The sequence below is a fragment of the Papaver somniferum genome, chromosome 1, assembly GCF_003573695.1.
Source record: "Papaver somniferum cultivar HN1 chromosome 1, ASM357369v1, whole genome shotgun sequence".
NCBI classification, from domain to species: domain Eukaryota; kingdom Viridiplantae; phylum Streptophyta; class Magnoliopsida; order Ranunculales; family Papaveraceae; genus Papaver; species Papaver somniferum.
The window spans coordinates 107,447,942-107,460,101 of record NC_039358.1 but is presented as its reverse complement, the minus strand read 5'-3'; the positions used below and the strand labels follow the sequence as shown (position 1 = coordinate 107,460,101).

At 36.6% G+C, this 12,160-nt stretch overlaps 1 protein-coding gene across 1 annotated transcript; it reads left to right on the top strand.

Annotated features, from left to right (window-relative positions):
* Window positions 1-291: 291 nt before the first annotated feature.
* On the top strand, window positions 292-2,550 carry LOC113348752. The gene is made up of 4 exons (XM_026592615.1): window positions 292-914; window positions 984-1,893; window positions 1,978-2,050; window positions 2,213-2,550. The coding sequence occupies exons 1-4, from the start codon at window positions 292-294 to the stop codon at window positions 2,548-2,550; spliced, it is 1,944 nt and encodes a 647-aa protein (XP_026448400.1).
* Window positions 2,551-12,160: the final 9,610 nt, after the last annotated feature.

Genomic DNA, 12,160 nt, shown 5'->3' with positions numbered 1-12,160 from the left:
AGAAACTTCAAAATTTGTCTCTAACAACAAGTTTAACATCCTAAGTGACAAGGATGGCAATGATGTTTTGTTTTTCAGTAAACTTGGTGAGCTTACAAAACAAGCTAAGAGGCAGCAGGTTATAGATATGCAAAACAAATTGAATGCGTTAACTGATCAGGATCAGGATTCCTTGTCAGACTCGGATGAGACATTGGGTATTCGTGCTCGTAAGGAATCAGTTCCTAAATCCTCCTCAAACTCGGTTAAGCAATTGAAGCTAAATAATAAACTCCAACCCAGAGTTTAATTATGCGGGTTCTTTTTTGGAATATCAATGGTGTTGCGTGTACAGCAGCACATTCTAAGCTTAGGGAGCTGATTAGAGATTTCCATCCTGAAGTTTTTGGTCCTGCTGAACCAAAAGTGGCGTGCTCATCAAATTTTGGGAGGAGGCTAATTTCTGAAGGTTATTCTTCGTTTATTATTAATAATTCTGCTAATTCTGGTATTGCAAATCTTTGGGTTTGTTATAAGGATGGGCTTCATGTTTCTGTAGTTAACTCTAGTAAACAAGCTATTACAATTGCGGTTGATGGTGTGTATATCTCTTTTGTCCATGCTAGCTACATTCAAACTACTAGGCGCAGGCTTTGGCAGCAACTAGTTATGCAAGATTCAATTACACCTTGGCTGGTCATAGGAGATTTTAATTGTATTTTGTGTTTGAATGAGAAGAAAGGTGGCTTGGAAATAAGATCGTCTGTCATTGATGATTTCAGTGATTGGATGGATGACAATAATCTTTTTGAATCGGATTCCTTGGGAAGCAAATTCACTTGGTGTAATAGGCAATCTGGTACTAGTCGTATTATTAGTAAGTTGGATTGTGCAATTATTAATGCGGCTTGGCTTGCTAAATTTGAGAATTGGCGGTGTAAAGCTCTTCCTAGGGAAGTTTCCGACCATTCTACTCTTCTTGGTTATCCTTTTTCTGTTCCTAGGCCTTGTAGAGCTCTTTTTCGTGTTCAAAAGATGTGGTTTTTACATGGGGATTTTCTTCAGATGGTCAATGAGAGTTGGACTTTGTCTGTTCATGGTTCTCCTGATTTTATTTTCCCTTATAAATTGAAGCGGCTGAAGATTGCAATGAAGGATTGGAATCTGAGGATTTTTGGTAATGTGAATTCTCGTTTGAAGCAAGACCAACTTCGTTTTGAGACAGCAGCTCTTATTACAGATGAGGATCCTAGTAATATTGCTAATCTAAATGCAATGAAGGATGCTATGAAAACTTTATGTGATACTCGTTTGCAACAGTTAACTATGCTCAAGCAAAAGTCTAGGAACAAATGGTTGGTGGAGGATTCAAGTAATTCCAGTTTCTTTCATAGTAGTATTAGAATTAGAAAAAGTTCTAATACTATTTCGGAACTTGTTGATTTGAATGGGACTAGTTTGACAAATTATGAGCAGCTTCGTAATCATGTAGTTCAGTTCTATGAAGATAAGCTCAATGGCCAAGATCCGGTGATAGAAGGTGATTTATTTGATTTTGAGCATGCTTCAATTTCTGTTGAGGAGAGCAACGCCATGGATATGATTTCTTCCCCGGAAGAAATTAAGCAAGCTGTTTTTGATCTGAGTGCGGATAGTGCCCCAGGGCCTGATGGTTTCTCTAGTTGTTTCTATCGTCATTGTTGGGATATTATTCATGATGATTTAACCAAGGCCATTATTCATTGTTGGAATGCGGGTAGTATTCCAAATGGTGTTAATTCATCTTTTATCATCTTGCTGGCTAAGGTAAGGGGTGCTAATACTCTTCGAAATTTCAGACCAACTGGTCTTAGTAATAAACGCAAGGATGGCAACATTGGCCTTAAACTTGATATTTCTCAAGCTTTTGACACGGTAAATTGTTCTTTTGTGCTTGAAGTTTTCCGTAAGTATGGTTTTTCTGAAAATCGGTGTGCTTGAATTTTTAATATCTTGCAGTCTGCTAGAATTTCTGTCATTTTGAATGGTAGTCCGGAAGGTTACTTCAAAATTAACAGAGGTTTGCGTCAAGGTGATCCCCTCTCCCCTTTGATTTTTGTCTTGATTGAGGATGTTCTTAGCAGAAATATTACGAAGCTTTTTCGTGATAAAAAGATGACGCCCATGGTAACTAGAGGTGGTATTTCTCCTACTCACCTTTTCTTTGCTGATGACATAATGATTTTTTGTAAAGGTAATTCCAAAAGTCTTCATAATCTTGTAGACTTGTTGGGAAGTTATCAGCGTGCTTCAGGTCAGACTGTTTGTCGTCAAAAGAGTAAGATTTATTATGGTGGTGGTTTTTCGAGTTGGTGTAATTATATTGCATCTTATTTGGGGATGAGTGTAGCTACTTTTCCTGGCCGCTATTTGGGAGTTCAAATTATGCCAGGTATTGTTCGATATCACCATATAGCAATGTTGTTGAAAAGATTAAAAATCAGCTTGCTGGTTGGAGAGGGAGGTTATTATCTTTTCATGATCGCATTGTTCTTGTTAAATCAGTTATTTCCAGAGTTATTACATTTATAATATGGCTATTTATAAGTGGCCTCGTAAGTTTATTCTTCAATGTGAGAGGGCTATCCGTAACTTTATTTGGTCTGGTGATTCGAACATTAATCGTGTAGTGGTAGTGGATTTTGATAAAATATGTTGCCCTTTTGAGGAGGGGGATCTCGGACTAACTCGTATGGCCACTATGAACAAAGCTCTTATTATGAAACTTTGGTGGAAGATTCGTAATTATACAAAGAAGTGGGCTCTTTTCCTGAAGGCAAAATTATTTGATCGTAAGGGTTGTATTAAGCATTCGGGGTTTAAATCTTCTATTTTGTCTGGTTTAAGGAGTGTGTATAATTGTGTGGAAAAGAATACTAACGTCTTAATTGGTGATGGTAGAGATACTTCTATTTATTATGACATTTGGTTTGATAAGACTAGTATTGCTGAAGTGCTAAATGATTATTCTCTCGATGCAACAACTAGAGTAAGTGATATTTTAAAGGATGGCCTTTGGGATATTCCTGAAATTCACTTGCAATACTTGATTGCTGCTGGTCTAGAGTTGAATAGGATGCCAATTCCTATGGGTGGAGCTGATATTAGGGTATGGATGACGGAGTTGAAGGGTGAGTTCAGTGTTAAGTCTACAACTGAGTTGCTTCTGCAGAAGTATTCTCGGTTAGAAGGTACGCAACTTCTGTGGAGAAAAGAAGTTCATCCTGTTCTTGCTGCTCAGAACTGGAAATTCTTATGTGGAGCTTGTGCTACGTATGACCTTATCAGGCGCAGGTTCAAGATCTCTCTTGCTAACAAATGCTTCCTGTGTGATGTTCAAGAGGAAACTCTTACTCATGTGTTATATGAGTGTTGCTTTGCTACAAGAGCCTGGAATTGGCTAGCTGATGTGTTCAAGTTACAACCTAATGCTAACCTTATTGTTTCTTTTAAAGCAGCAAAAGGAAGGAGTCATATTGTCCGTAATCTGTGGCTTATTGCCAACCTTGTTCTTAGGTCGGAGCTATGGCAGTTGCGAACCAAGGATGTTTTCGAGCATAAAAAGCCTAATTGGAGTATCTTTCATAAGCGCGTTCTGAAGTTGATACAAGATTATTCAATTCGGCTCAAGGGTCATATGAACAATAGTGCTGATGATGTTGTTCTTCTGAACTATTTTAGAGTTCAGCACCGTAGTGTGAAGTTGCATCATCCTGTGGCTTGTTTTTGGTTACCGCCTGAGGCTAATGAATTACAAATTTGTTGTGATGGAGCGGCGAGAGGTAACCCAGGCGTTGCGGGTGCAGGTGTAGTAGCTAGGGATGAGCATTGTTCAGTTCTTGGTGCTATGAGTATTGGGCTAGGAGTCACGACGAACTATTTAGCAGAATTGTACGGCATTATTGTTGGTTTGGAGTGCTATGCAATGGGGTTTTTCTTGTATTTGTATACGGTCTGATTCTAAGGGAGTTGTTGAAGCTTTCAAGAATGACTCAATTCCTTGGTTTGCAAGGAATAGATGGATTATGATCTGTAGACACTATACGTCTATACGTTTCATTCACACTTTTAGAGAGGTGAATTTTCCAGCTGATGCAATGGCAAAGCGGGGTTGTTTATTGAGTAATGAAGTGGGAGTACACTACATGGGAAACCACCTTTCTTAATTTCTGTTGAACATCCTAATGTTGCTTATTTTCGGTTCAAATAGTTTCAAGTTTTTGGGGTTGCTGTAACCTCTTTTCTTGTAAACTATTTCTTGTAAATTTTGTTATCTATTAATACAAATTTTTGACTTATCAAAAAAAGGACTGAGAGATCATTACTTTCTATTGGGAAAATCCTTGGAACACCAATTGTGGTGGATCAAAGAACCCTAAATATGGAATATGGTCACTTCGCAACTGTTTTGGTAGATATAGACTTCGCAAAGCATATTCCTGAGCGCATCTCTATCACTGCTGGAGGTAAAAAAATTTGGCAATATGTTGATATACCAAATTCGCCTAAATTCTGTTTATCTTGCAATATTATTGGGCATGTTGATGGTGAATGCAAAAAGAAGAATAGCATGAAGACTGCTGGTAAGGAAAAACAGATTGTTCATAAACCTACAATCCAAGTTTGGCAAGAAAAATCAGCTAAAACTGATGAGGAAGAGGAGAAGTCTTTGAATCTGGATAAAATGGAGGATAATACGGTTGGTGCTTCAGTTAATGATACACAATTGAAGGAGGAGCTTGATCGCTCTGAATCTGAGGTTCGTGAGCTCAGCTTAGATTGCAAAACGCAATTGCAGCCAAGGAAGCGCTTGCTGCACATACACAATCTGCTCATACAGACCATGCAAAAGTTACGCAAGTGACATCTAATACTCAAATTCAGTCCGAGAAGAAGAAAAAATCTGAAGTTCAGTCCGTGTCTGAGTTGGAACCCAGACAAGGGTCGTGAACAAACAAAATTCCGTGGCTAAATCTGTGAACAAAGATGGGATACAGGCCGTGAACAAACCAAAACCTAAATGTTTTAAAACTTCAGAAACTGTTGGGTCTCGTGAAACTACAGCTAAAGAAGATAATGCACGTACATATTCTATCAATGCAGGCCATGCGGATGCACTTGATCAGTCTGGTGCTCAGTCCGTGGTTGAATTGATAAAACATAAAAACACTCCTACTGAAGTTATTGATGAATCTAATCAGTTGGAAAAGGAGCTTGCTAAATTTGCTGTTGAGTTACGTGAAGCTCAGATGAAGTTTATTCATTGTAAAAATACCATTGCAGCTCAGAAATATATAGCTTTACGTAAAAATCCGGAAGACATGGCTGCACAGAGTTTTTCTAAAGACGAATGGACTGAAGTGAAAGGAAATAAATCCCCTAGTAAAGGTACTTCTTTCTCTTTTACTCCTTTTGAGAATGATTATACTCCTTTTGTGGATGAGTTGAGGCAAATTGAAGTTGTGGCTAAAAACAAATTTGATGTCCTAGCATCTGAGTTAGGCCTTGATAATGTTATTATTGAGGAGGAGGAGGAGGAGGAGGAACAATTGGAATCTAGTGACTCAGATGTTAGTATGGGCTCTAAAAATTGGGGTGAGTTTGATGCTCACATTTTAGCAAGGAAAAAGCGTTCTTTGCAATCTGATTCAAGTTTGGAATCTTCTCCCAGCAAGTCTATTGAGGAATCTCTAAGCCGTGACACTAACATGGAAATTCAAGCGGGGTTGGTTGATACTGTTTTTGATAAGAATAATATTTTGTCTAAGGAAGAATTAGAGGTGGCAAGCAATATTCAGTTGGAAGATGTGCCTGCTCAGTTCATTAGAAGTCCAGCTTTTAGACAAGAATATTTCAAAGAAAAGAGGGAGCAAATGGAAAGAATGAATTCAAATAAAAAATCTCCTAGTAACTTGTCTCCTATTAAGCTTGTTCCTGGTAACTTTGCCACTGAGGATGAAGACGGAGAGTTTTATGTGGATGAAGATGAAGATGAAGATATCTTGGGTAATTATTCTTTTGATACGGATATTATGGATGAAATATTTTCTAAGAGCAAATCATATAGAGTTGGTAGCAGCAGAAGTAAATTGAAAGGAGTTGGCTATAGATATAGGTAGCTTCTTTTAATTTTCTTTTTTGTGGTTATTACTTTTGTTATTTCTTAAAAGTTATTTAGACCCCTTTGGTTTATGGGGGTAGGGAGTTTTGTGCTCCAAATTTGTAATTCTTGTAATTACGTTTTTTTGTTATAATAAACTTTGGACTTAACAAAAAAAAAAGACAAGATGAGTTCAAGTCTCCACATATCTTTTGGTCGGATAAAGTTCCACTGGTTCCTTGAGTAGTTCTTCGTCTTTGCAAGATAATCGCCATGGAGTCTGGAGCTCAACTATTCCTAACTATCCTAGACCGAGACTTAGTCATAAGTATACTAGAAATCAAGACGTATAGTTTTGATTACTAATATATATATATATTTATTTATTTATTGCTAGGTCAAATTTGATCACTAATATTGACAAACATGCTTGAGATAGCAACGCATGCGAGTTCGACCGAGAAATGCTCTAACAATGACATAGCTATCAATACATATGGATTACAAAATATATAAAACTTTGTAGATTCTCGTCCACATGCTTGATCTCCATGGGCTTCAACGTTACTTGAAAACTTCGTCTTTTCCAAGTACTCCCATGATTCCATTGATTTTCAATTCAGCATCATAGTTGTTGAAGTTCCGTAGCCATAACAATGAGAAAACAAAAGCTCTCGATCATTGTTATACAGTGTCATAGTATTATTACACAGCATCAAAGTTCTCATATCACAACTTCGACAACAATACTATGGTGATATGTATCACTCCCCCTTAGTGAATACTTTCGTCTCAACATGAAAACCACTCCCCCTTACATAATGACCCGTAAAGCACGTAAATCATATGTATTTGTAGTGTGAACTACACATTAATTCTCCCCATTTTTTCAATAAAATTGGCAAAGGTACGAAAACGGGATCCTAATGAAATATCCACGAAGACGCTTCGTGACCAAAGAAAAGTACATATCAACTTGCTTAGATCAAGGAGTTTATAAAGATACAATATAACCCCTAAATTATTCCACAGACGCACTCCCCACAAAGATATGGAAATTAAGCGCAAGTTCAAAAGAACTCTCCCCCATTTGATGTCATTCACAAGAGAACAACAAGAGCGACCTTACTTTTACAAGAAAAGAAGGATTTTAATGGACACTAAAAACCATAAGGAATGATTTTCTATATCCAAAAAACTCAATTAAACTAACCACAAGAGAACCCATGATTATTTTAATCGGAATACACAACCAAAATAACCACAAACGAATCTATGATTAATCTAGTTGGAAATGCTCGACATAAGAGAACTTACCGAGCTATGACAAAGTTCACCATAAAAGAAATGATTAACTCAATCGTCTTATGCTCAACACAAGAAAAACTTATGGAGCATTGCAGTATACACATAAGATATGGATCAGTGAATTGGTGTTGGGAACAGTTTGTGCATATTCAAAAGATTTGACAAGCACAAAGCTTTTATCAGAGAAGTTCAAATTTTCCAGAACCAGGGAATTTAGCTTTTCTAAGAATTTCAAAACATTTTCAAACGCCCTAAACAGATCCTTGTCAATTGATCCTTTATGGTAGTATTCCTCAAAGAGATTAAGAGTACTTCTTGTGAGAGTCCATACCTTTGAGCGTTGACTATGCTTTCTTTGAAAATTCTTTTTAAGTTTTTCCTTAGATTGTTTGCTCACATCTAGATTTTTCGACATACTAGATGGAGTGTGATTATTATGAGGGATCGTAGGTCTAATGAATAATCTTTGAACAATCTTTTAGGAGTTCTGGTGTGCGTTACAAATGCTATGAGCAAGTCTCCCAAAACGATTTTCCATAGGGATAGACTTTTGAGGATCGAGCAAACACAAACTTATAAGGTTTTATGGTGTTTTCCTTCTCTGATACCAATTGAAAAAGCGGGGGTTTAACAACCACACCCAATATCTCGATTAGCAATCTGTATGGACTAACTCCAATATACTTTCTAGAGAATCAACTAGACAGTCAGACTCAATCTAGAGACAAGTATATCGAGGAGTTAATATCTCTCTCTTGATTTGATTACTCAAGCACATTGAAATCTGCGAGTCTTTATCAAATACAAGGATAATAAACTTGGATGGTACCAAAGACCAATATCTAAGGATCAATCAATTTCCAATCAACAACCAAAGGTTGGATTTCACAATTGATCGGTACAAACGCACAACCTGTGATATTTCAATTATATACCAAAATATAATGTGGAATAGAAATAACACAGACACCAGAAATTTTGTTAACGAGGAAACTGCAAATGCAGAAAAACCCCGGGACCTAGTCCAGATTGAACACCACACTGTATTAAGTCGCTACAGACACTAGCCTACTACAAACTAACTACGGTCTGGACTGTAGTTGAACCCTAATCAATCTCACACTGATTCAAGGTACAGTTGCGCTCCTTACGTCTCTGATCCCAGCAGGATACTACGCACTTGATTCCCTTAGCTGATCTCACCCACAACCAAGAGTTGCTACGACCCAAAGTCGAAGACTTTAGCAAATAAATCTGTATCACACAGAAAAGTTTACGAGGATAGATAAATCTGTCTCCTACAGATAAACCTAAAAGTTTTGTTCTGTTTTTTGATATAAATCAAGGTGAACAAGAACTCATTGATAAACCGGTCTTATATTCCCGAAGAACAGCCGAGTATTATCTTATTTTTTGTTAAGTCCAAAGTTTATTATAACAAAAAAACGTAATTACAAGAATTACAAATTTGGAGCACAAAACTCCCTACCCCCATAAACCAAAGGGGTCTAAATAACTTTTAAGAAATAACAAAAGTAATAACCACAAAAAAGAAAATTAAAAGAAGCTACCTATATATATAGCCAACTCCTTTCAATTTACTTCTGCTGCTACCAACTCAATACGATTTGCTCTTAGAAAAAATTTCATCCATAATATCCGTATCAAAAGCATAATTACCCAAGATATCTTCATCTTCATCCACATAGGAATCAATTTAAAATACTAAGAGCTAAAATACTAACAGCCGAGTATTATCAATCAGCTCACAATAATCTAAATCGTATGGTAGCGAAACTAGATATTGCGGAATCACAAACGATGAGACGAAGATGTTTGTGATTTCTTTTTATCTTGCCCTATCGGAGATACAATCTCAAGTCAATTATTCAATTGAACTCGTATGATGGAAAATGGAAAGATCAGATCGCTCAACTACAAGAGAAGTAATTTCATCTGGCTTCATAATCCCAATGAAGTTTTTCAGTCGTTAATCGACAGGGTCTCGAAAAGAAACCTAAGATTAAAGGAGAATCGAGTCTAGCAAACCAACTATTATCATACAGGAGGTGTGGGGATTAGTTTTGCACCGTTGCTAGACGTCTCCTTATATAGTTTTCAAATCAGGGTTTGGAATCTAGGTTACCTTGGTAACAACGCATTCAATAATCACCGTTAGATGAAAAACCTGATTTATCCAAGCTAATATCCTTCAACCGTTAGATCGAAACTTAGCTTGTCACACACAAATGAAATGTATTCATTTAGGTTTGAGTAACCGTACCTAAACGTGTACATTGGTTGGTTCACAAATGGTTGACCAATGGTTAGCCATATGAGTGCTTTCATATTAACCGTATTCATATTTCTCATAACTAGTTCAATTGACTCATAAGAACTAGTTCAAGAGTTGTTCAATTGCTTAGGTCTTTATACATAGACACAACTGAAACAAAATTGGTTTAATTCATTTGAATCAATTCTTGAACAATGTACCCACGGTTTGCAAAGATTGTATTCCTTATAATTTATTGTTTTAAGTCCATGAACTACCGATTTGAGAAATAACTAGCTTGGGTACGCGTACGGGTATGCGTACCTTAGCTACCGGAGAGTTGGTTTTAGTTTCCAAACTCAGCAGACTTTTTCGGGTGAAAAGGTTCTGCCAGTACGCGTACCTAAGGTGACTGGTACAGGTACGCATACCCAACCTGTCTCCTTCACCAATACTGCATGCACACATTTGCACGCACTTGGTTTCCGGCACATGGATTTATACACTAATGTGCGAACACACTATGTGCTTACATCCATAGGTGGTTACATATTCTCAACTCTACATTTCAATCATTGAAACATTCTTCTATAATGTTATTACAGTCGTTAGACATAAAGAATCGACTATCGTCATCAAAGTTATTTTCAAGATTGAAACGTCATCATGACTTTCATCACGGGTAAAGATGAAAATGGTTAAAGCAAAAGCTTACCAACACGTATTTCGAGAAAAAGATAGGCGAGTAAACTCCGCTCGAAATAACAAATGTGTATGTATGAAAACTATCATACTTATACGACTTTTTTCTCAAGAGTAGATACACTTTTGAGTGACAAGATGAGTTCAAGTCTCCACATACCTTTTGGTCGAATGAAGTTCCACTGGTTCCTTGAGTAGTTCTTCGTCTTTGCAAGATAATCGCCATGGAGTCTGGAGCTCAACTATTCCTAACTATCCTAGACCGAGACTTAGTCATAAGTATGTTAGAAATCAATACATATAGTTTTGATCACTAATATTGACAAACATGCTTGAGATAGCAACGCATGCGAGTTTGACCGAGAAATGCTCTAACAATGACAAAACTATCAATACATATGGATTACAAAATGAATAAAACTTTGTAGCTTCTCCTCCACATGCTTGATCTCTTTGGTGCTTCAACATTACATGAAAACTTCGTATTTTCCAAGTAATCCCATGATTCCATAGATGTTCAATTCAGCATCCTAGTTGTTGAAGTTCCGTGGCCATAACAATGAGAAAACAAAAGCTCTCGATCATTGTTATACAGTGTCATATAGTATTATTACACAACATCAAAATTCCCATATCACAACTTCAACAACAATAATATGGTGATATGTATCCCTACCCCTTAGTCAATACTTTCGTCTCAACATGAAAACCACTCCCCCTTACATAATGACCCGTAAAACACGTAAATCATATGTATTTGTAGTGTGAACTACACATTAATTCTCCCCCTTTTATCAATAAATTGGCAAAGGTACGATAACGGGATCCTAATGAAATTTCCACGAAGACGCTTCGTGACCAAAGAAAAGTACATATCAACTTGTTTAGATGCAATCATAAAGCCGAGGCTAAATTCATTCATCAAGGAGTTTATAAAGATACAAGATAACCCCCAAATTATTCCACATCCGCACTCCCGACAAAGATATGGAAATTAAGCGCAAGTTCAAAAGAACTCTCCCCCATTTGAGGTCATTCCCAGGAGAACAACAAGAGCGACCTTACCTTTACAAGAAAAGAAGGATTTTATTGGACACTAAAAACCATAAGCAATGATTTTCTATATCCAAAAAACTCAATTAAACTAACCACAAGAGAACCCATGATTAATTTAATAAGAATACACAACCAAAATAACCACAAACGAATCTATGATTAATCTAGTTGGAAATGCTCGACATAAGAGAACTTACCGAGCTACGACTAAGTTCCCATAAAATAAATGATTAACTCAATCGTCTTATGCTCAACACAAGAAAAACTTATGGAGCATTGCAGTATACACATAAGATATGGATCAGGGAATGATCAATACTGCGGCATATACAAGGATTCATTATATTTTCATCATTATTTGCACAATGACATACAATAGACATAATCCTTGTAAACAAAAGATTTTAACCTATCTTCCATCATTAATTGACATAATAGGCTTAACTTTTGTTTGTACAAAGTTCATCGATCTTGTATCAATACTTGCATATCGACATATAAAAGAGTTAACTTTTGACATCATATGGGACACTAATAGTTCACGGACGTAAACACACATATCCCATAACATATTGCAATATATAAAACCATAAAGATTAATACTACAATCATCATCTTCCAAATCAATTTTTAGAATTTAAATAAATAAACCTAAAAAATAAAGATGAAAACAAAACGATGGGCATAGCTATGTGTACTCA

What these genes read in the sequence shown, in the direction of transcription:
- LOC113348752 (XM_026592615.1), top strand. Translation starts at nt 292, where the DNA reads ATGCGGGTTCTTTTTTGGAATATCAATGGTGTTGCGTGTACAGCAGCA. An exon ending in TTTCTCAAGCTTTTGACACG is followed by an intron (nt 1,894 to 1,977) that starts GTAAATTGTTCT and finishes AATATCTTGCAG; the next exon opens with TCTGCTAGAATTTCTGTCAT. An exon ending in TAACAGAGGTTTGCGTCAAG is followed by an intron (nt 2,051 to 2,212) that starts GTGATCCCCTCT and finishes TTTTTTGTAAAG; the next exon opens with GTAATTCCAAAAGTCTTCAT.